The sequence below is a fragment of the Miniopterus schreibersii genome (genome assembly GCF_964146895.1).
Source record: "Miniopterus schreibersii genome assembly, chromosome: 1".
In the NCBI taxonomy this organism is placed as follows: domain Eukaryota; kingdom Metazoa; phylum Chordata; class Mammalia; order Chiroptera; family Miniopteridae; genus Miniopterus; species Miniopterus schreibersii.
In genome coordinates this window covers 151110077-151133781 of record NC_138101.1, presented here as the reverse complement: position 1 = coordinate 151133781, position 23705 = coordinate 151110077, and the positions used below count along the sequence as shown (strand labels likewise).

The following is a 23705-nucleotide window of genomic DNA, read 5'->3' as shown; positions in this document are numbered from 1 at the left end:
CCATACTCTTGTTCATTGCTTTTTGCTATTCTTTACTTAAGGCTGAAAAAACTAAACTTGGTTATCCAGTGCTCCAAAGCATTATTCTCTCTAGGTATGTATCCTGGATTCCAAGGGATCACATGTGACTGCTTTAGTACCTGTATCTCTATTATACATCCTGTTTTGCTAGCTTTCCATCCTAGCATCCTTGTTGCGTTCCCTACTCTAATATCATAGCCAATTCTGCATTTACTTTGAAGTCCTGCTCTGAATATCCCCAATCTTTGAATCAGTTTTGGTTGTAGTCAGGGCAAGGGACAGATGAACTAAAGTTAAAAACAAGGTTTATTTCAGGATACACAGTGCACCATCAAGGAAGGGCAATTGGGCTTCAGAGTGATTGGAACTAAAAATCTGGTAGAATCAAGACTGCCTTTTCTTGGGGATTTTATATACTTGTTTTCTCATGAGCTCATTCTTGTTTCTGGATATGTGATCCATTCGCCTTTTTTTTTTTTAAAATATATCTGTATTGATTTCAGAGAGAGGAAAGGAGAGGGAGAGAGAGAGATAGAAACATCAATGATGAGAGAGTCATTGATCGAGCCCACAACCCGGGCATATGCCCTGACTGGGAATCGAACCCTGATCGCCTGGATCCTAGTTCAGCGATCAACCGCTGAGCCACGCCCAGCTGGGCCTCCATTCACCTTTTGAACTGGTGGTTTCAGTTTCAAATTGCACATGGTTCTTACTGGCTGCCTTATCACTGAATATGTATAATTTTTTCGGCTCAACTCCTCCTGCTAACTCTGGCTGTTTTGGTTTAAATTCCCCGGAGTGGACTTTGATTGGCATAGCTCATCTTTTCTGCTGGTCATTATTCTGGACCATCCTTGCTTCCTGTCAGCTATGAGTAGGGGAAAGAGTCACAAGATAAAAAACACTAAGTTGAGCTCTTTATAAAATAGTGCCCACTGGATTATTTAATCTTTTATCAGGACTTTTTGAAGCAAATTTGTGCAAACTTAATAGTGTTACAGCTTAAAAGTTGAAAGGGGTCTCAGAAGTGATCTAGCCACAATCTTTCATTTGACAGGTGAAGGAAACATCTATAGAGAGATTATGATTTGCCCATTATTATAGTTGGTGTTGGCACCTCTAAATTCTCAGGAATGTACTCTTTCCATATATTAAAGACATTGAAAGTTTAGTTACAATTCAATAGTTTAATTATATTATTTGGGAAATATTTTTTTTGAACACCATCAGGACTACTTCTCTCAAAATATCAACACTTAGATTAAATGATTTTCTGGAAATGTCCAGTAGTCACAAAATAATTGGAAGTTGTCATAAACATATTAATGTTGCTACATATTACATAATATGCTATTAACTTTAAAATTCTTTCAAATGTAAAATGTATTAAGAACCAACTAAGAAACAAAATATTGGGTTACTTATTTTCTGTTTCTAGTTAATGTTCAAAAAAATGTTCATTTAATTTTTTAAAAGTAGCTATTTTAAAAAGTAGTATTTTACTTTAGTATTTTCTGTAAGGCAAATTTTTATATACTCTAAGCTTTAGAGAACAAATTAGAGGCTAAAGGGTGACTCTAGGCTTTTATACATGCTAGCCATTTCATGGGGCTTATTTTGACCAGTATTACTAGGATTTCCTATAGAAATTTTTGATAATTAATACTTTGAATGGTTTATTCTTAGCACTGACATAACATATTTATAAGAGATGATTTTTGGTTTTACTTCCAGGCCTACCTTTTAATGAGAATGCAGGCCAGCTGGACATAGAGCTGGTATTGTAATAGTTAATTAGGGCAAGTTAATTAATTATTACATATTTCTCTTTTCAAGTCTCATTTTCCTTTCAGATGATACTAGTATGAGTAAATTAAAAAATAAACATGTTTTGTTCAGGAGTATAGCAATAGGCTTAGTCTGGACTCCAGGTGGCTATGTGTGTGTGTTGTTATTTTTTATCTTACTATTTAGAATTTTTTATATTTCCAGTTTGTTATTAAGTTATCCAAATTGGCTTGTTTTTGACTAGTAATAAAATTGTTATTTTTTAAATTTAAAGTTTTAATTTTAAAGGAAGTTCTACTTTTTTTTTAGATCATTTGCTTTGAGGTTGTTAGGAAGAAATTAAAAATAATTTTGTCTCTTGCTACTTAATCATAAGCACACAATATTTTCTTCTTTTTTTCTGGTCATAGATATTTGTTTTGTCTTATGTTTTACTCAGCATACCACTTGCAACTTTGCTTTTTTCCTACTGCTACTTATAAGTAGTGTGTTAATTTTGCAAATCCTGATGTGAGTTGTTTTCTAAAAGGAACAGTCCCCTTGGTTACCACACAAGTAGTCGTTATTAGATTATTTCTGACATTGCTCCACCTGTTAACTTAGGTTAATTTTTTTTTTTGCTCTAAGCTTTTTTGAATACTGTTTAGTTTCTCATTTATTTATTTTGCTCATTCAGTATTCTTGAGTGGACTTTAGGCTGTTAGAATGAATCATCTCAGTCAAGTGTGTTCTTAGTCACGTGGAAAGAAGAGCTACTTAGCTACTACCTTCTCCCCCCTTTTCTAACTGTAGGGTGGACATATCTGAGTGACAGGAGGCTTGTTTATTTTGGGTGGTGGTGGTGATGGGCAGTAGTTGATAATGGTAAGGGTTTAACTGCATGTATAAAAACTTGTTAGCTATATATGACAAAGAATGTGTCTATAAAGAGCTTTTATAAATCATTTAGAACAATAAGACTGAAGACCCAGTTAAAAATGGACCAATAACATGAGTAAGCAGTTTGCAGAGAAATAAATAGAAATGGCTGATAAATATATGAAAAGATACTCAACATTTCCTAATAAAAATACAAATGAAAACAACAGGGAGCTGCCAGGGTTTGTTGGTTGGAAAGATGAAAACATTTGATAATGATCAGGTTTAGTGAGACGTGGAGAAATAGGTACTTTTATACACTTGAGAAGTATGATCCTTTTGGAGGCCAGTTTGCAGTTATTAAATTTTAATCACTGACCTAGCAAATTATGCCTTAGAATTTATCCTATGGGTATACTTTCACATATATGCGTAATGTATTTTATGCATAGATGTTCATTGAAGCATTTTTTGCTTCAGTGGTGAAAGACTGGAAACAACCTAAACTACTTACAGCAAAGCCAAAAAATGGAAGAATGAGGTCATTCCTTCTTTGCTGATATGGAAAATTTTCAGGATATATTGCTAATTAAGTGGAAAAAAGCTGCAGTCTTGTTTATAGCATAACCTCTTTATGTTACAAAAGCTTTATACATAGGTACACTTACATTTCAGGAAGGGTTCATAGGTAACTTTTTTTTTTTTAAATATATCTTTATTGATTTCAGAGAGAGGAAAGGAGAGGGAGAGAGAGAGACAGAAACATCAATGATGAGAGAGTCATTGATCGAGCCCACACATGTGCCCTGACCGGGAATCGAACCCTGATCGCCTGGATCCTAGGTCGACGCTCAACCGCTGAGCCACGCCTGGCTGGGCTCATAGGTAACTTTTAAGGGATTGTTCCTTGGGAATGAGGAGAGGTGGTCAGGGCTAGGAAGGTGGCTTAAGTTTTCTGTTGAGTTTTTAAATTTAGTACATGTATTATTTTCTCTGTAAAAAGGAAAATCTTGTTCCTGAAAACATTAAAATTAAACATTTAAAATGGTTTTGTTTAGCTTGTAGAAGGCTTTAATGGATAAGTAATAAAGTTCTAGCTTAATTGGGAAACCTATTTGTCCATTTTAGAAGTTAATTTTAAATTCTGAGGGCATCATAAGCAGTTAGAATTTTAATTAGGTGACTAAAATGAAGAGAGGGAAAGGATTTTTTTGGGAAAATTTTTGTTAATCTGTGCTTTGTTTTCTTGGTTGTAAGATCTCTCATAGGTCAGCATTGACTTCTTATGAGTATTTTCTCAAGATAACTTGGTACAACCAAGTAACCATCAAAGCCCAGATAACCCTATCTTCTCTCTAGCTTTTTATTTGTGAATAGAGCAAAGATCACAGCAGAAATGAAGAATTTAAATGAGTTTATGTAATTAACCATAAGAAGAACAAAATTTGAGCACTAGAAAACAAAACTATAGAAGATGGTCATTATTTAAGTGGCTAACACAGTGTAAAGAAACCTGTGTTTGCACCCCAGCCTTATAACTTAGGACTTTGATTAAACCATATGAACTTTCATTTCCTTATATTAAAGTGGGATTAATAACCAACTTCTAAGATTATTGCTGTCTTGAAAGAAAGATTAGGAATGCATAGTACTACACCTGTTACCCAGTAGGCTTTCAATAAATACCTCTTTCTAGTAATTATTTTTCTAACTCTAAAAACATGTGCCCTCATTTGTAGAAGAATGAACATATTTACATGAATTAAAACTCACTCTCAGGGAGAAGTAGGAATTTAATAGTAACATTCTTAGTGTAGTGTATTCTTGGTAATACTACACCTTGTTAAAGTAGACAAACCTTTCAACATACTTAATACCTCTTGATTCATCAGAGCTTTTCTTTTTCTTTTAAATTTAGACACATCTGCCAGTGGTTGTCAGTGATCTCAAACTTTGGCCCTATAACTACCGTTAAAGCATCCAGCTACTCCTTAGAAAATGCCAGTATAATTAATCTATTTGTATTCTGTATTCTCATAGGAAAGGTCATGTTTCTGTGAGATTTAAAAAAAGATTTTATTTCTTTACACTTCAATTTGTCTTAGACTTGAAGGAAATTTGGTAAATTAGAATACTGTTTGCAGAATATGAGTATTGTTCACTTTTCTGAAAGTAATGTAGTCAAGGCAATTATTTATACAACTGAAGTTAGAGAAGACAATGAGTGTGTTATGCCTATTTGGATACACTTAATCATTGTTCACAATGACATTAAACACTCTGGAGAAGCAACAGTATCTTTATTAAGCTAATAATAGTATGTTAATTCAGAGTACTTTATGACTTCAGAAGATACTTAATTTTTTTCATCACGTAACATTTTAATGAAGTAGAAGAGGGTTTTTCAGCCTCAACTAACTTGCAGGGCTCTTGTAATGAAGTTTTGGATATCACAACTAAAAACAGAGAAAAGAATCTCAGTAATAACAAGTACTCAAGTTTATAGCTTCTGTATAATTATTATGGGAAAATATGACACACTTTGTCTAAGGAAGGGATTCTTTTAGACAAACTAATGAGATCTGTGGACCCAGGGAAAACAAGTACATTCATGTGACTTTAAATACAATTTCCAGGAATGCAAAGACTTCCTGAGACCATCTGTGACTTATACCCATTACACTTCAGGTTGAAAACTCTTAGTTTTAATGTTCAAAGCAGAAATAACTTTCTCTTTCCTAATAGGATGGACTTGGTCTCCAAAAATAAGGCTAAAACAAGTGAGGATTAATAGTTTTAAAGCATGTCTTTGACTTTTGAACTCCTGCTACAGGATTGTCTCTTAGTTATGAGTTGTTATTGTTAGTTATTAATTCTTTATCATCGTAGGACAGCTCAATCCTTCCATAGTAGAAGTCCTCCTACATGATTGGAAGGAAGAGTGTTTTTCTGACTCTCGTTTCTTGGGCCTTATCTGTGTGTTTGGGCCAAACCTCCTTAACCTTGAGATAAAATGTTTCATGGGTCAGTACTGTTACAAGTGCAATACACTGTTGTATGGTGCAGTGGCACAGGGGTGCTTCTAACAGGAACCTTAAGGAGGACAACCTGGTTAAGGGGTTCCATTTGCTCCAGAAAAGGCTTGGTTGGTGCCCTTTTTTTCTACTTCTCTGTAATGATCCTGTGGCCTGTCTCTCACATGTGGAGTAAGTAGCTAGTTTATACTCAGCTAAATCAGAGATATTTCATTTACCTAAAACAAAGGAGCCCACATTCCATACTCTCTGGGGTCCTTTTAGTGTTTGCTTATAGTCTCAGTGAGCACCCTCTTCCTCCTGCACTATTAATTCTTCCTCTGTTTAAACTGAATTCTGAAAAAGAAGGATGGGACAAATTTGCTTTTGACCAAATATTGAGACAGTGGTAATCTCTTGAGTAATTACAGATTTTGTGTAAATCTTTACAGCTATTGGTCTTTACTGAGTGTTTACTCTGGGTGAGTCGCTGTGGTAAATATCTTGGGATTACAAAGATAAATATGGACCTTCTAGCACTAATAAGTCATCTAATAGAATAGAAGGTAATGGAATACAAGTAGGGTGTTGCAATGGAAAGAGCAGGGGCTTTATTATGAAGCAAAGAAATCCTCACTCCTATTAACTTGGGACAAATTACCTATCCTTTCTGGACCTCAGGACCTGTGAGGCTATAATGTTCATAAAGACCCTAGCAGACTGCCTGATCATAATAGATATTCAGTAAGTGGTAAATTATTAAGAAAGGCTTTAGTAGATTCCCTCCTGGTAGGTCTCCTAAATCCATGATACTGTTAGACTGGAATATCAGCCAAAATCTTTCTCTTTCCTTTTATAGCCACTGTCATAGACTTGGCCAAATTATTAGGTTACATCAACTATCTGAACTCCATGTTCTTTGACCAAGTTTCTAGGTACTCAGGCTTCTGGAGCCAGACATTAGGAAGATTTTGAATCATTTATTTGTTATGCGGTTATTTATTGAGGGCTGCTTATGTACTAGGTGCTGTGACTACAGTAGTGAACAGGGACATGGTCCTTGTTCTTCTGATGGACCTTTCAGCATTAGGAACCAGACAGACATTAAACACACATTTATATAAATCATTAAAATTGTATGAGCCTTTAGTTATAGGCTCAGTGCATGTGATTCAGTGCTGATTATGAGTCCCCTGTTCTTCCAAGCTTGGGTTGTCTGTGCCTTAGATTCTTTAGAGAAAGTAAAGGATAATAATATTATTCCTCTACTTTTGCAAGCTCTTAGTGTGCAGTAGTTTGGGGGGGAGGGGGAGTTTGTTGTAGCTGTGACCATGGATATTTTATAAAAGGGCAGGCATTGCCTTAGTGTAGTTCAACAGGAAACCAGTAGCAGATACAATTGTTCCATTATGATGGCAATTACTCGTTTGATAAGGGATTTGAGACCATTTTAGACCATTGATCTCTAAACTTTTAGTAGCTGCATAGTATTCCAGTGTAAGGCTATATAGTAATTAACCACTTCCCTGCTGATGGGTGGTATGAATTTTTTTCAGTTTTTGCTGCTATAAATAATGAGGCAGTGAATATTTATATGTTTTTTGGCAAACTTGTATAAGCATGCTTATAGAGTAAAATAGGAATTTATTTGATCCAAGGGTATATTGTATTTTAATTTTGATAGATTTTTGCCAAATTCTTTTATCTGAAGATTCTGATTTAGTAAGTTTGGGGTGGAACCAAGCAGTCTGTGTGTTTAACAAGTTTCCTGGGTGCTTTTGATACAGCCAGGTTTGAGAACTATTGCAGGATCAGAAAAATGGCAAGACTCCCTATAGGTAAGGAGTATGATACAGCTCGTCTGGAAAAGATCTGGCAGTTATGAATATCTAGGGAAGAGTGACTTAGCAGTCAGAGCCTCTCTGGCTATAGTAGCAGTTGCTAGGGATGACCCATCTTTAGAGAAGCGAATGTATTAATGATCAGGAATATTTTATTTATGCTTTTTGGCAAGTAATGTTAGGGGGGAAAACATAAAAACTATGAGGACCTGAATTTGAAAATTATCCATTTACTAACTGTGTCATGTTGGGCAAATTAATGAACTTGAATCTTTATACAATGATAATGATCGTATCTTCCAAATTTGTTGCACAGATTACACAGGGTAATATAACATTTATTGAGGACCTTCTGTCTTTCTGTTAGTATTTTGTGGATATCTCTGTCATGGCAGTTTGTTATTGAGCTGTGATTGGTGAGTCACTTGCTCATTTCCCTGTTAGACACACTGGGACCACATCTTGTGGTTTTGTAGTCCCAGTCCCTAGCCCAGGCTTGGGAAATCATGCACTGTTTTGTTTCATAATTGAATGATGTGTGCCAAGCACTATGCAAATATATTTTCTATTTTAATTTTCACCATTATCCTAAGAGGTATTATTTCTTCCATTTTACTACAAGGAAAAATGCTCAGAGAGCTTAAGTAACTTGCTTAAGATCAGACAGTACCTCAGAACCATAATTAAAAACCCTGCATGTGTAGTTCCAAACTAGATAAAAGTCCATGCCCTTTCCATCATTCCACTTTGCTGAGTTAATGCTATAAAATATTTTGGAAATTGTGAAATGTTCAAGGGTAAGGTTATTTTGATAATATAATTTTTTAAATTAAATTTATTTGATAATATAATTTTAAAGATTAGCAGCTATATGTGGACCTCTTCAGGGCATAGGTCATTGACTTAGGTGTCTCAACATGTCAGCCCTGATTATTGGATATCTGTATTTTGTAGGACATGACCATATTGCTTAGTGAGAAAAAAATACTACCTCATAAATTTTATATTTATGTTGATTTTAATGTGGCTTTTTCATTTGTGAATTAGAACGTTAGGTTGTTTTGAATATTTAATCATAAGGCGAGTTTGGAAGAAAAAGAAAAATGTCCTACCCTCTGTCCCTTATGTCATCATAAAATCCACAAAGTTGCAAAACAGGAATAGCATACACCAAGAAGTTTGGCAATAGGAAGACATATGTGGTTTTACTCATTATAGTTATGTTGAGCAAGGGAATTTTCCAGGAACCTAATTTTGTGTTATATTTTATTTTCCAAACCATATAGTTATATTTGCCAACATTTTATATAAATCAGGATTTTTAATTTTCTTTAACCTTTTTTTTTTTCCGGTGAAACGACTTTGCTTTGGTCTCCTCTCTTTCTCATGCTGGGTAAGGTTGAAGGGAGGATTCACTTAGGCAGTTGATGAGTTTAAGTTTAGTCTTTGCCTTAGTGCATGTAATTCTGTCTTGGGGGTTCATGTCTATTTAACTAGCTCTTTAAGCCATGTGGAATGGTGTTGGAAAATGCATCTGATTTCTATCTTTATCAAGCTCGGTTTGAACCCTGGGAACACAACCGCAGACTTCAATGACTTATTACTTTCAGATGGAGTTTTATTCTTTAGGGTTTACTGAGATGAGCTTTGGAGAGAAGCTCTGAATAGAATGATTTATGACCTGCAGGACAGAGGCTGTGGTGTTTAAGAACTTACAGAGCCCCTTTTTGATAGTAGCACTTGTTGAATGATAATGCATGGGATGTCATTACCCCATTTGTTTTACGGGACTTTTAATGTTTTTATTTGGAAATTGATATTCTTAATATTCTTACATTTACTATTTTTGTAAAATGTGTCGAAGTATACATTATAGTAACAACAAAATCTAACCTTAATTACTACATAATAATTCAAAAGTTACATATCTTACATATTGTAAAACTTTTTTTTTTAGGCATATGGATCAGGCTGTGATATTGTCATTTTGGCAAGTGACTTTGAATGTGTGCAGATCATTCCTGGTGCTAAGCATGGAAACATCCAAGTCAGCTGTGTGGAGTGTTCTAACCAACATGGAAGAGTAAGGGATTTTATTACTTTATTAAATATCTTTTAATATGTTTAACAATCTCAGAATATTCTTATCCTTTTATTCAAGGCTTGTCTACAATTTCCTATTAATATACCTTGCTTAGGTGGCTATCCATAAGAGCGGGTGAAGTGATAGGCTGTATACAAGTTGTAAAGAGCTGTTATATTAATTGCTCTCCAGGTGTATTCTATCTTGAAAGATATGTGGGCCTCACGATTCTGTGGGTACTGATATTCTGCCAATGAATAATTCCAGCACGTATTAAGCCAATAGCAGGGAAGTAAACTTTTCTCTACCTAGCACCCCTTATCTTTTCCAAATTATAATTACATTAAATTTTTATCAAGAAATTTAGCAAGTTGTTAATAACTAATATAATATTTGTCATATAACAGGTACTTTGTAAAGTTTCTGTTAATTTAATGAGAGTTTATTTGGTGAGTGAAGAATCTTAAAGTTCATTCCTTCAGACTTTAAACAGAGGGTTTCTTTCGAAATAGTTCAAATTTCATCATATGTACCCCTCCCCCAAAATTTCAAGCATAATGTACATCAAATTTCGGTTATATGTAAGGTGAATATAGCATATTTACACTTTAGCAATTCAGCAAGGCCAGTATTGTGTAGCAGAACTGAATGGCTCTACAAGAATATGAAAATGAGATTTTTCCTATAATAGTAATAATTTAAACAGTGTTTTAGAAATTGTTCTTTACTGAGTAATAATAAATTTTATCAAGGATATGTTAAATCATAATATTCATGGTGATGGCGATAAATAGTAATCATGCAGATGTATGCTGAAAAATAAGTTATGACACCATTTCTACTGTTCCTCCCTGGTGCTTGTATCAAGCTTTAATATTTGTGCAATTGTACCATAATATGACAGTCCAGTGATATAATTGACCTAGTATTGAAACACTGAATTTCCTGGTGTTTTCTGATACTTGTTTATTGCTTTTCTGATTTTTTTCTCAGTGTTTTCCTTAAGCAAGCATTGTTTACCTTTTAGGGATCATTGAGAGTATCAGATTTCTTCATTCATTTTTTATTGCTCATTTCCCTAGGCAAAGCAAGGTAGCTTTTAAACATACCTAGAGATGTACGATAGTTGTCAGAGATGAATTTTAGTAAGTTATGCATGTGCTGGTGGATAATCATAATAAACAAATTCTCAGTTATAAAAAAAATATATATGACCTCGGTGTTCATAATTATGTTTCTACTTTTCCTTACCTGGTTGATAGCCTTTTTTAAAAAAAATCCTCACCTGAGGATATATTTATTGATTTTAGAGAGAGAAGAGGGGGGAGAGAGAGAGAAAACATCGATGTGAGAGAGAAACATCAATTGGTTGCCATATATATTCACCCCAACCGGGAATAGAACTGCAACCTTGGTATGTGCCCTCAACCAGAATCAAACCCACAACCTTTTAGTGTGAAAGACGATGCTCCAACCAATTGAGCCACACTGGCCAGGGCCTTACCTGGTTGAAAGCAAAATTGTGATGTCTTTGATGTATTGTCTTTTATTTCCCTCTTTTATTTCCTTTATTCCCAGTCCTTGTGATAACTTGCACATTTATGACCTTGTGTTACCAGCTATAATCATTCATTCACTCATTGATGTGTTGAATGTGATCATTCATAACACTTTTTGCCTAAGTGTTACCTCTGCCAGGCATTTTAAGTAGCTTCCCCCCACCATTGTGGATTAAAAGCTTTTTCTTGGAAAGAATGCTAGATATTAAGGAACAGTTAAAATCACTTTTTGGCATGAGAGTACCTTGAAATCACAGTAGACCTTTCTGTCTGGCCTTAAAATAAAATAGACCTAATTTAGTTTTTTATTGGTCAACCCATAGGTCCAGAGGTGCAGAAGGGATGGTTTTTGTCTATTCCCTGTTGATTCCCTCTTGCCAAGGAGAGGATGAACTGGGAAATGTCTTCCAAGGACTTGTGGGAAAGCAAGCTCCGGTAGTTTCTAGTACAGAGGGATTTATGTCCCCTCTTATTAGGTATGTGACCTAGAGCAGAGCCCACCTGCCCCAAATCCCTAGATAAGTCACTGGGGATGTCTGCATCAGCTTTTCCTCCTCCAGTTGCAGCGGATGCCCCTGATTTCTTCTTAGTTCATTTTCTCTATTCCTTCTTCTAGATGGTTTTCCCAATTGGTATTTCGTTTGATGGTGTAATTAATATCAATTTATTCGCTATATTTTAATACCTGTTACTCTTTGATGTCTTTTTCTACTTCTCATGGTTTTTATATTCACTGACTATCAAGTTTCTGATGGATGTACCTTTGAAATGTGTTTTTGTTAATAAAGTTATTTCTATATTAAAAAAATAAAAATTCTTATAGAAAACAGTGATTTCTTTGAATGGGCCAGCCTTGTATTTGATATGTGAAATAAAGCCTGCTGAATTTTTGATAACAGAGAAGAGATTCTTAAGTTCAGTACTTTTCCAACTATGTTTATGGAAGGGAATAAACCATGAACACTGTATTGGGATTGTATTATATGTAATTAATTTATACATTATTGTGTAAAGGAGGTTATCTTTATTTTTTTTCTTTTCCTAAATAGTAACACTTTCCTCATTGTTTTTTAGATTGCAGCTTCATATGGTAATGCTGTTTGCATTTTTGAACCCTTGGGCATAAATTCTCATAAGAGAAATTGTGTAAGTATTAAATGATTGTTGAAAACTTTTAGAATTAAGTTTAGAATCAAGTCTATAGCAGTAAAGAGCTCCTTAGGACTAGCTGGTGCTGAAGGTGGTCTGGAATATCACTGTGATGTTGGTCTGGTGCTTTGGGGTAAGACCTTTCACATTCACTAGGAAGATGTTCCTAGGCCTTCCAGAAACTCAGTTTTCTGGAACATTCCTAGTTGAGATTTACCTTGTTATTGGGAAGAACCCTAGTTGAACTGTTATTTCTCACTTGGATTACTAGACTAGTCTCTGTTCCTCTCCTTTTCTGTTTTCAGCAGAGCAGGTTAGGACATGTCTCTGCTTCAAACTCTAGAATGGCTTCATACTTCCCTCAGATTCAGATGAAAAAGCCCTAAAACAGACTACTGCTTTTCTTCCCCCGGCATCCACTTATTACTTATCACAGCTCATCTCGTACTATTCTTGTCCTCTGGTGTCACTCAGGCCACACTGGCATTTTTACTGTTCTTGGAACAGTCATTCTCCTCTCGTAGGGCCTTTGCACTGCTTGTTCTTTTGTCTGGAATGTTCTTTCTCTCGATAGCTCCAGGGCCAGCTCCTGCAGACACTTTAAATCTGCGCTCAATAATACCTTCTCAATGGGGTCTACCTTGACCACCCTTTTATTTTATTTTTATTTATTTATTTTAAACATATCTTTATTGATTTCAGAGAGAGGAAAGGAGGGGGACAGAGAGAGATAGAAACATCAATGATGAGAGAGTCATTGATCGGCTGCCTAGCCCGCAACCCCAGCATGTGCCCTGACTGGGAATCCAACCCCAATCTCCTGGGCCCTAGGTCGACGCTCAACTGCTGAGCCACACCAGGCCGGGCTTGACCACCCTTTTAAAAATGTCACTTCTACCACCTTTATTCTAAGCCCCATCCCTCTATCCCCATAGCACATCCCTTTTTAATTTATTTGTTTACTGTTTGGAATGTAAGCTCCATGAAGGTAGGGAGCTTTTTTTTTTTTGTTCGCTGATGCATCCCAAGTACTTAGAATATATCTGGGACATAATAGTCTCCTAAACATTTGTTGAATGAAGGAGTTAGGAGCTTAGGTAAATTCACTTACCAGCTAAGTGGTCTAGCATATCACATTGAGAACCATTAAGATTTATTGTGAGGGCTGTATTTTATCTTAGTTAATATTCAGAAAATCCCATGTGATTATAATTATTAACCCCTTTTAAAAATACTGCATGAATTAGAACTCCACCATCAGTCACAAATAGGCAAAACTGCCAATGTGAAATTTGAATGCTAAGAGTGTATATTTACCAGTATTTTTAAAAAATGTATATTCTTAAATACATTAAAGCAAGTGGTTTTGATGTTTCATTAAATGTATGTATTTGAATTTCTTTATATTTCCAAGAAATACCAATTTAAATATTAGTAATAGTGTGATGAAATGATACCAAATTTTAGAGTGCTTAAGAGTTACCTAGAGTACTTATTAAAAATTCAGATACCATTCCTCACTCCCCAAACTTCTGCTATGTATTTGGTCCCTAGATTATATGGCAAGAAATATTAAAGGAAAGAATATTAGAGATGTTTATAGTTTAGGAATGATTTAATTATTACTTTGAAATAGATCTGTTGAACAGTTTTAAAATACTGTTGTGACTATTGTTTGTTCAGCAATGGTGGGAAAATAATATTTCCTAGGTTAAAAAATATAAAATTAGTTTTGTATAATAAAATTCAAGCTATGCAGTTATTTTAAAATTCTGCGTATAGTCAGAAATCTTCAATAAATTATTTATTGTTAAGTAATCTAAAAATGTTGTAAAGAGGGAGGGAATTGCCATGTATTAATATTATTGTTTAAGCAGTTAATGTATAATTGCCTGAGGTGACATAGCTTTACACTGCAGAATACTTTCACAAATGGCCATTTTATATTTACGGTACTACAAAGAAATACCTAGATTTCTTTTTACTTACTGTATTTTATGGCAAAGGCCTTTGACCTTTTTTTTTTTAAAAAAAAATGTACCTCTTTTATTGATTTCAGAGAGAGGAAAGGAGAGCGAGAGAGAGATAGAAACATCAATGATGAGAGAGTCATTGATCGAGCCCGCAACCCGGGCATGTGCCCTGACCGGGAATCGAACCCCGATCTCCTGGATCCCAGGTCGACACTCAGCCGCTGAGCCACGCCTGGCTGGGCAAGGCCTTTGACTTTTAAACTTTTAAATCTTTCTACCTTTTAGAATGAAAATAGTAAGAAAAAAGGATGGAAATTATTCAAATAAATTTAATATAGGACAGGTTTGTGGTTTTTATATGTTATATAATTCAAATTTGTTGACTTTTTGGGCAGTATATCTAGTTTTATTTTAGACATTGCACTTCTTTCTAAGGTGCATTTATTGTTTTCATAAACATTTATCGAACACCTGTGTACTAGCCATTACAACACTAAAGACATACTTCCTGCTCTAGAAGAGTTGTAATTTCATGGGAGAATCAGACATATGAACACATAATAATTCAGTGTGACCAATGTTAGAATGATAGAATGTAAAAAGTGCTGTGAGTGTTGCTAGGATGTCGGAAAAGGCTTCACAGCAGAGGGGACAATTTAGCTGGATCCTGATGTATGCATAGGAGTTTGCAGGTGGAGAAGAGAGGAAAGGATATCTTAAGTGTAAGAATGTGTTTATAGACATGGAAGGAAGCCTGAGAGAACATGCTTTGTTTGAGCATGGCAAGCAGCTTGATATGGTAGAATAAATAGTAAGTGGAACCATTGGAAGTTTTTTAAAAAAACAGTATTTTGAAAATAATAGTGAAATATTTATATCTTTGTTTTAGATCATAAGGTCTTAAGTTGAAGAAAATGATGTAGTGTTTGTGGATATTTTTTTAAAAACATACCTATTTCTTCTTTCTTTCTCTTTATGTGTTTCAGCAACTCAAGTGTCAGTGGCTTAAAACTGGGCAGTTTTTTTTGAGTTCCGTGACATACAATTTAGCATGGGACCCTCAAGGTATTCAGTAATTATATTTAGAAATTATGAAATAATTTGTTTTAAATTATTACAATGTGATTACAATGATTACAATGTGATACAGTCTCCTATAATAAAATGATCAATAGTACATTTTCTTTTTGCCGGTGAATGAGTGCATTTTGTTTCTTCTTGGCGCATGCTGCTTTATACAGTGCTGAGTTTACTTTTAATTCTGTGCTTCCCCCTGCCTTTGAAGGTTGTATTTTAAGAACAGTGATGATTTGTTTCTTTAGTGAACATGTGCTGCATTTTTCCTTTAACTCTATTTATTAAGAAAGAAAATCAGAAATTAAACAGGACCAAAAAAACACACCCCTGTCTCATTTTGTTATTTATTATTTTGTTATTTGTATTGTCTTTAATTTTGAAAAATTAGAAACTTCTAATGATAATGGCTTTTGTCCCTTTTTACATTCACAATTTATTAAGGCAATTTTTATATTCCAAGTAGAAAAATAAATTTTTTGTTATGTTTCAGGTCCTGACCACATTCTATGTGGTATTTTCTGGGCTTGTTTTTTTAAAAATTCCACTTTGCTGTTATTTTAAAAAAAGATTTACCTGATACATAATAGCTCTTTGTCCGTAAAGCTTTTGTTGTTTATTCTCAAGTTTCTCCCAAGAATTACTCTTTCTTGTATAGTGGATTCTTAGAACTGTTAAATGGTAATATCCCAAGTGTTTTGCATGGACAATATTGCTTGCTTGCTTGCTTATTTATTTATTTATTTATTTATTTGTTAATGCTCACTGGAGGATATTTTTTCCATTGATTTTTAGAGAGAGAGAGGAAGGGAGGGAGGAAAGAGGGTGGAGGGAAAGAGCAGGAGAGAGAGAGAAACATTGATGTGAAAGAGACACATTGGTTGCCTCCCGCACTCGCCCCAGCTGGGGCAGGGAATCGAACCCTAAACCCAGGTATGTGCCCTTGACTGGGAATTGAACCCGAGGCCCTTCGGTGCAAGGGCGACGCTCTGAGCACTGAGCCGCACTGTCCAGAGCAATATTGCTTTTTTTCACAATATAGTTTAGAAGTCCACATGTGTGTTCTTTCTCTAGATAATCCTTGCTTATTCATCAGAACATTCTTTAATTTTCAGATAACAGATTGTTGACAGCAACTGATTCTATTCAGTTGTGGGCTCCTCCGGGAGGTGACATTCTGGAAGAAGAAGAAGAAATTGATAATAAAATTCTTCCCGTTTTAAATGATTGGAATTGCATCTGGCAGTGCAAGTTAGTGTCTAACTCTTGTTATGTTTGTTAATTTTAAAAAAGTGTTTCCTAAATTATGTTGCCTTTCATAATCATCTTTATTTTTTGATGGAACCCTTGCATTTAGAATCCTAGAAAGTAAAATTTTTTTTTACCAAAAGTCATCATAATATCATCCTTCAGTCTGTGCTATAGTGGGTTGTTTAAGAAAAGAACAAATATTTTCACAGTATAACCTTAGGACTTGGGTTGACAGGGTTGGCACATAGGAATTACTCATTAATGGAAGAGATGTGGATGGTGAGGGGGAGGGGAAAGATGTGATGAAAGTTGCCAGCCATTCTTTCAAGAGAAAGGATGGCTGAACTGTTAACAGTGTGGATTATGTGAAGGGGACAGTCAGCCAGGGAAGGTGATGAACTTAGTTTTTAACATGGCATATTTAGGATGTTGGCATAATTGTAGGTGGAGATTTCATTTATACATTTTAATTGTACTCCTTTTTGGATCTCCAAAGTGAATTTTGGATTAGTTTTAATTAATTTGTATTTTTAGGGAGGTGAAATATTTTGTTTTTAAAGAGTTGAAAATACTCTTGTTCTGATGATGTTAGAAATCTTATTTGACCATTTATATATACAATGTTCCAGATTTTAAAAATGTTAACTGTTTAACTTTTTTTTAGAACTGCAGTATCTATACATTTGATGGAATGGTCCCCTGACGGTGAATATTTTGCTACTGCTGGAAAGGTAAAGGAGGAAACAGAACATAAACAAAAGAAACAAAATAGTTAAAAATGTTCCTCTTCATTCTCATGTTCAGTTTTCTCATCTATAAAATTGGGATAATTTTACTCTTCAAAGCTGGCCTGAGGAATAGTGATAGATTTGTAAAAGATCAGGTATGTTTCCCATAAGTAGTAGGCACTGGGAAATAATGGCTGTTATTATTATTAATATTATTTGACCTTTTAAAAAAGTCCATATTTTTAAAAATTAATTTTTATCTTTCCAAAATAGCATATGCCCCATAATTTAAAAAGAATCACTAGAATCACAATGAAAAGAAGCACTCCCTCCCGGAGGCAGTTATTTGTCAGATTGCATATTTTGGCACTTCTTCCTGTGCTCCTAAATAACTTGCTTTTGCTTTAATTTCTTGATTCTCTTTCCTTTATTTTGATGTATAATTTCTTGCCTTCCTACTAAGGAAGCTGAGACTTTAGATGATTCCAACCCTCTCTCTACTTCTGGCACATACACATATTCGCTTCCCTTCCTCCTGTCTTCCTGATGTAGGTATCTCATAATTTTGCAAAAATCAGTATTTATTTGTTCACATTATTGATTGTGCAAAATATTCTTTACAGAATAATTACTTGGGTGTTAATGATTACTTTGTTTTACTATTTGCTTAGTTTTCTGTATACCTAATTCATCTCCTAAACCTCTGACAGTTTTTGAATCTTCTCTCATTACAGTCCCTCATAGGAGGTATCTTGGGGATATGCATTCTCTTTACTCCAATCTGGCTTAGTTGCTCTCCAAGTCTAAAGTAGCAGAGCTATAGTATTGGGGTTTTCTTTTAACGATCTCAGGAGGTTGTCTTCACTTATCTTCTTTGTTAAATTCCCTGTTTCTTAGCATCATTTATCTTCTTTCCTTGTTTTGATGAAGATGTCCTCTAGTAGGATCTTTAGAAAAGTTGAATGGGAAAAAACATTTTGAGGCCTTGCAGAAATGGATAAATGTTTCTTCTGCTTTTATGTTTGATTTGGCTGGGCAGAGAATTGGTTTGAAAATATTTTTCCCTCAGAATTTTTTAAGTCATGGTTGTAGTGTCTTTTAGGTTCCACTGTTGCCATTTGAGAAGTACAGTACCATTATGACCATACTGCCCCATCTTCAGCTTAGAGAGGTTTTAAGAATCTTCCCCTTACCTCTGATGTTCTGAAATTTCATGACGATGTCAGGGTATGGGAAGTTATCTATAAATATTTTAGTGTGTATCTCTAAGGGATAAAGACTTTTTTGTGCAGGTAATTTGGTGGGCCTGTTCAATCTGAAAACTCATGTCCTTCATTCAGGGAGATTATTTTATGATTTCTTTTGTGTTATTTCCTTCCTTTCATGTTGTCTTTTTTCTCTTTCTGGATCTCCCCTTATTCAGGTGTGGATTTTTTTTTTAAAAAAAATCCTGACCTGAGGATATGTTTTTATTGATTTTAGAGAAGGAGGAAGAGAAAGAGAGAGAGAAATATCAATCAGTTGCCTCCTGTACACCCTGACCAGGAATTGAACCCCTGACCTTTTGGTATATGGGACTATGCTCCAACCAACTGAGCCACACCAGCCAAGGAAGATGTGGATCTTTTTAAAACTGATCCTCTAATTTGCTTCCCTCCCCTCCCATTTTCTATCTTTTCATCTTTTTTATTTTTTAATTAAAATATTTAAAATTTTTTTAATGTTTTTGTTTAATTTCTGGGAGATTTTTCAGCTTAAACTGTGGAATAATTATTTTCTGCTATTACATTTTTAATTTTCAAGAATTTTTTTTCCTATTCTATGAATGCTCCTTTTTAAATTATAAATATATTATAAACATATAAGATATAATAATTAAACAAATACACATGTACCCATTACCCAATCTGAGACAAAGAACATAAAACTAATGGACTCCTTATCTTCCTGCTTGTACCTCCTCCTTCCCCTCCCACCCAGGCAACCAGAATCCTGAATTTTATGTGGTTTTTTTTATAGTGTCACATGTATGAATTCTCAAATAATGTTTAGTTTTGCATAGTTTTGAACCTGTAAAAATGATACCATACAGTTATTGAAATACAACCTCAAGATATTTAAAGATAAATTTGTGATAATAGCCATAATGTACTTTTAAATTAATGCATTTAGTAACAAAATTAAATTTAAAAATCACAAGTTAAAGTTAAATTGTATTGTTGTTATAGAATTAAAAATTCTGTATTACACTTTATAAGGTGAGGATTGGTTTTCTAATATCAGCACAATTTACCCAAGGCTTTTGAATTAATCTCTAACTATAGAGCACTCAGCTTTACTGTTCTGTGGCTGCATAATTACTTGACACAGAAGCAGTTGCTCAACAGTTGATGGCATTACAAATAGGAAGAATGTACAACATTACTGACAGAAAGACTGTAATCATGTGTAGTAGTTTAGCAGTAAACTAATAACACATAATTTCAAAGTAGTGAGTATACAAACTACTTTGAGATATCTGCAGAACTATAATATAATTTTAATACATGTGTAATTTTTATTAGAGATAAAGTCACATGTACTGCTATTACTTTGGCTTGCTTATATCATAAGTGAACTTTAGCATTTGTAATTTTATAATTGACAGTTATAAAAATAGAAACATAGTTGTTTTTTCCCCCTACTCAAATTCATGGTAATTTTGGGTCTTAGTTTTCTTGATTTCTGAAGAAGTAGACCCCAAAACAAGGATTCTAGTATAAGTAAGTAATATGGAGAATGATCACAAAGAAATATACTGGATTTGAGACTGGGAAGTAAAGGTGCTGAATTAAGAGTATATTATCATGCAGACGATTAATAAACTTAAATCTCTGCGTAACTAACTCTGGGAGCCAGTATTCCTCACAACATCATGTTCCTCATACATGTTCTTTACACATGTTAGTCATTGGTTGAGGGCTGGTAAGGGCAGGGTGTTAATTCTCAGCACTCACACAACTAGAAAACCTCAGACAAAGACATGGTAGATGCTGTTTGAACTAAAATGCCAAAGCGTAAGAGGATCCAGTTGATATGTTTTATGTCTTGAATTTTAGTCACTGGCCCCTTGGGTTAGAGGATCTCAGGCAAAGAACCTCTGGTCTAAAATCTGGACATTTTATTTTTTATCTTCCACATTGAGGTCTAAAATCCATAGCTAATCTAAAGGTAGAGTAGAGATTTTAACCTAGGTGCGCTGGATATCAAAGCACGATATAAGCTAGCTTTGTATTTCACCGAGAAAGTACTCATTGAAAGTGCATTTGTGGGGATTCTTTGAGGCCTGTGTTGAAAGTGCGTTCTTCCAGAAAAGGTTTATAAACCTTCGACCAGGCACCTAGGGGCACACCCAATTCAAACTAAATTCTCAGGGTGTAAGTTATGTCATACAGATAGTGTGAGTTTGGGTCTCATGAGGCCTGTTTTTCGGTTATGGTTGCCCAGGGGAGATATTTTCTTCCGCTCAGAGCCCAGGTGCAGGTGGACCCTTCTTTACCACCATATCCCTTTTCTGAGAGTTTTTTTTCTTAATTTCATCCTTTCATTTAGGGATAGTCCTTAACAGTTTTTTGTTTTTGTTTTGGTGTTATGATCTGACTTCTCACCTTGCATGGACTCTGTGTTGTCTCTGTAGCTATTTAAAACCAAGCTCTGTGCCATGGGTATTGGTAGATTCCCTTATGACAGTCCACTCACCCACTTCAGCATTTGTTTCTATGGATTCTTGCCTGAAAAATTGATGCAATCATAAGAGAACTTAGATGAGTTCCCACCGCCTACATATATTTGTTCATCTCCCTACATTTGTGCCTATTTGTTCTGCCTTCCTTTGTGTTGCTATGGACAAACTCTCTGTGGTCTGTTGTTTTTTATCCTCACCTGAGGAGATATATATATATATATATGTATTTGTTAATCCTCACTGGAGGATATTTTTTCCATTGATTTTTTTTCAGAGAGAAAGTGGAAGGGGGGGGGGAGAGAGAGAGAGGGAGGGAGAGAAACATCTATGTGAGAGAGACACATTGATAGGTTGCCTCCCACAGTGCCCTGCTGCAGAGAACTTGCAACCCAGGTACATGCCCTTGACCAGGAGTCGAACCTGGGACCCTTTGATTCTCAGGTCAATGCTCTAACCACTGAGAAAAACTGTCCAGGGTGTTTTTTTTTTAAAAATGTTTTTATTGATTTCAGAGAAAGGAAGGGAGAGGGAGAGAGAGATAGAAACATCAATGATGAGAGTCATTGATCAGCTGCCTCCTGCACGCCCCCTACTGGGGATAGAGCCCAAAACCCTGGCATGTGCCCTGACTGGGAATTGAACCAGGATCTCCTGAATCATAGGTCTTTGCTCAACTGCTGAGCCACGCTGCCTGGGCCCGAGGATATTTTTTACATTGCTTTTCAGAGAGAGTGGAAGGGGGAGAGAGAGAGAGAGAAAAAACATAGACGTGAGAGAGACACATTGGTTGCCTCCCACACTCATCTGACCGGGGCTGGGGATGAAGCCTGCAACCGAGGTACGTGACCTTTGCCGAAATCAAACTCAGGACCCTTCAGTCTGTGGCCTGATGCTCTAACTTCTAAGCCAACTGGCCAGGGCAGGACTATCTGTGCTTTTGTACAAGGCTAGTTTCTTCTCTTGTGTCCTAGATGCCATTTGTTTTGATCACTCAGAGACATCACTGTTGCAGTGGTCTCTCCTCTCAATTAGTTTTCTCCTCTGGGTCATCACATTAGCACATGTTGAAGCCCTAATCCCCAATGTGATGGTATATGGAAATGGGGCCTTAAAGGTAATTAAGGTTGGATGAGGTCATGAGGGTGGCCCTCATGATAGGAATAGTCCCTTAGAAGAAGAGACACTAGAGAGCTTGTTCTATTCTACCACATGAAGACGCAGCAAGACAGTGGCTTTCTGCAAGTCAGGAAGAGAGCTCTCACCAAAACATGACTGTGCTGGCACCCTGACCTCAGACTTTCAGCCTCTGAGAGAATAAATTTCTTTGTTTAAGTCACTCAGTCCGTGGTATTTTGTTATAGCCGCCTGAACTGACTGACACAGCATAGCATAACAGATGTGCTATAATCTTGCCCATTCTAAAGCAAAGAAACAACAACCGTAACAAAAACTCCCTCCTGACCTTCTCCCTCAGCTTCTGCCACATTTCCCCGCTCTCCTTATAGCACCTTGAACGAGTTGCTTATAGTTGCTGTCTCCAAGATTTTCTTCTCATTTTTTGTGGTGCCTACTTACCACCACTCCTCTGAAACTGTCATCGGTGAGTTCCTGTTACGGAATCCTGTGGTTAGTTAGTTCTTACTTAACCTGTTAGTATGATTTAACATGGCTACTTCCTCCACCTTGAACACTGTCTTCAGTTTATTTCCAGGACACTGCACACTCTTTTGATTTCCTTTTTTTTTTTTTTTTAAATTGATTTTAGAGGGAGAGGAAGGGGGATAGGAAAAGAGAAGAGAGAGAGAGAGAGAGAGAGAAAGAGAAACATCGATTTGTTGTTCCACCCATTTATGCACTCGTTGGTTGATTCTTGTACTGGGAATGAATATACAACTTTGGCATATTGGGACAACACTCCCACCAACTGAGGTACCCGGCTAGAGCCTGATTTTCTTAACTCTCTGGCTGCCCCTCCTTAGTTTGCTGGTATCACCTTATTTCCACTATTTTTAAATGTTAGAAGATGCCAGGGCTGATTTTTTGGACCTCTTCTCTGACCATATGAATTCCCTTGGCAATTTCATCTTGTCTCGTGTCTTCACATTTGTATCTGTTGCCTGTACATCTCCCCTGATCTCCAGACTTATATATATACAGGGGTGGCCAAAAGTGTGTTTACATTTGTGAGTACCTGAAACAGTTTACTCTTGTGTTATTATTTATTAATTATTGTATTATTTTCATGTAAACAGCTGTAAACTTACTTTTGCCCACCCCTGTATATAGCTCATACACATCTTCAAGTAAACATGTCTAGAATGGAACTCCTGTTCTCCACCCTCCATCCCCAGTCTGCTTCTTGATAGCTCTACCTTCAGAATATATCCACAGTCTGCTCACTTCTTTACCACCTCCATTGTTATAATCTGGTTGAAGCCGCCATTATTTATCACTTGTGTTATTATATTCTTAATTGGTCTGCCAACTTTTGTTGTGTTCCTGTACACTGTATTTTCAAACCAGCAGCTGGAGGGATCTTTTTAAAATATAAGTCCAGTCACATCATTCCTGTGTTCAGAACTGTGAAAAGATTTCGCATTTCATTAGTAAAAGCCCAAGTCTTTATGATAGCATACCAG

General features: G+C 35.6%; 1 protein-coding gene across 4 annotated transcripts in view; it reads left to right on the top strand.

Moving 5' to 3' along the window:
- DMXL2 (Dmx like 2) overlaps window positions 1-23705 on the top strand; it is a 130573-nt gene that overhangs the window by 16123 nt on the left and 90745 nt on the right. For all 4 annotated transcript variants that reach the window (XM_081116941.1, XM_081116939.1, XM_081116940.1 and 1 more), the window contains exons 2-6: window positions 9483-9608; window positions 12242-12313; window positions 15276-15354; window positions 16479-16614; window positions 17279-17345. In XM_081116941.1, coding sequence (XP_080973067.1) covers window positions 9483-9608; window positions 12242-12313; window positions 15276-15354; window positions 16479-16614; window positions 17279-17345 — 480 coding nt within the window. The remainder of the gene's footprint in view (window positions 1-9482; window positions 9609-12241; window positions 12314-15275; window positions 15355-16478; window positions 16615-17278; window positions 17346-23705) is intronic.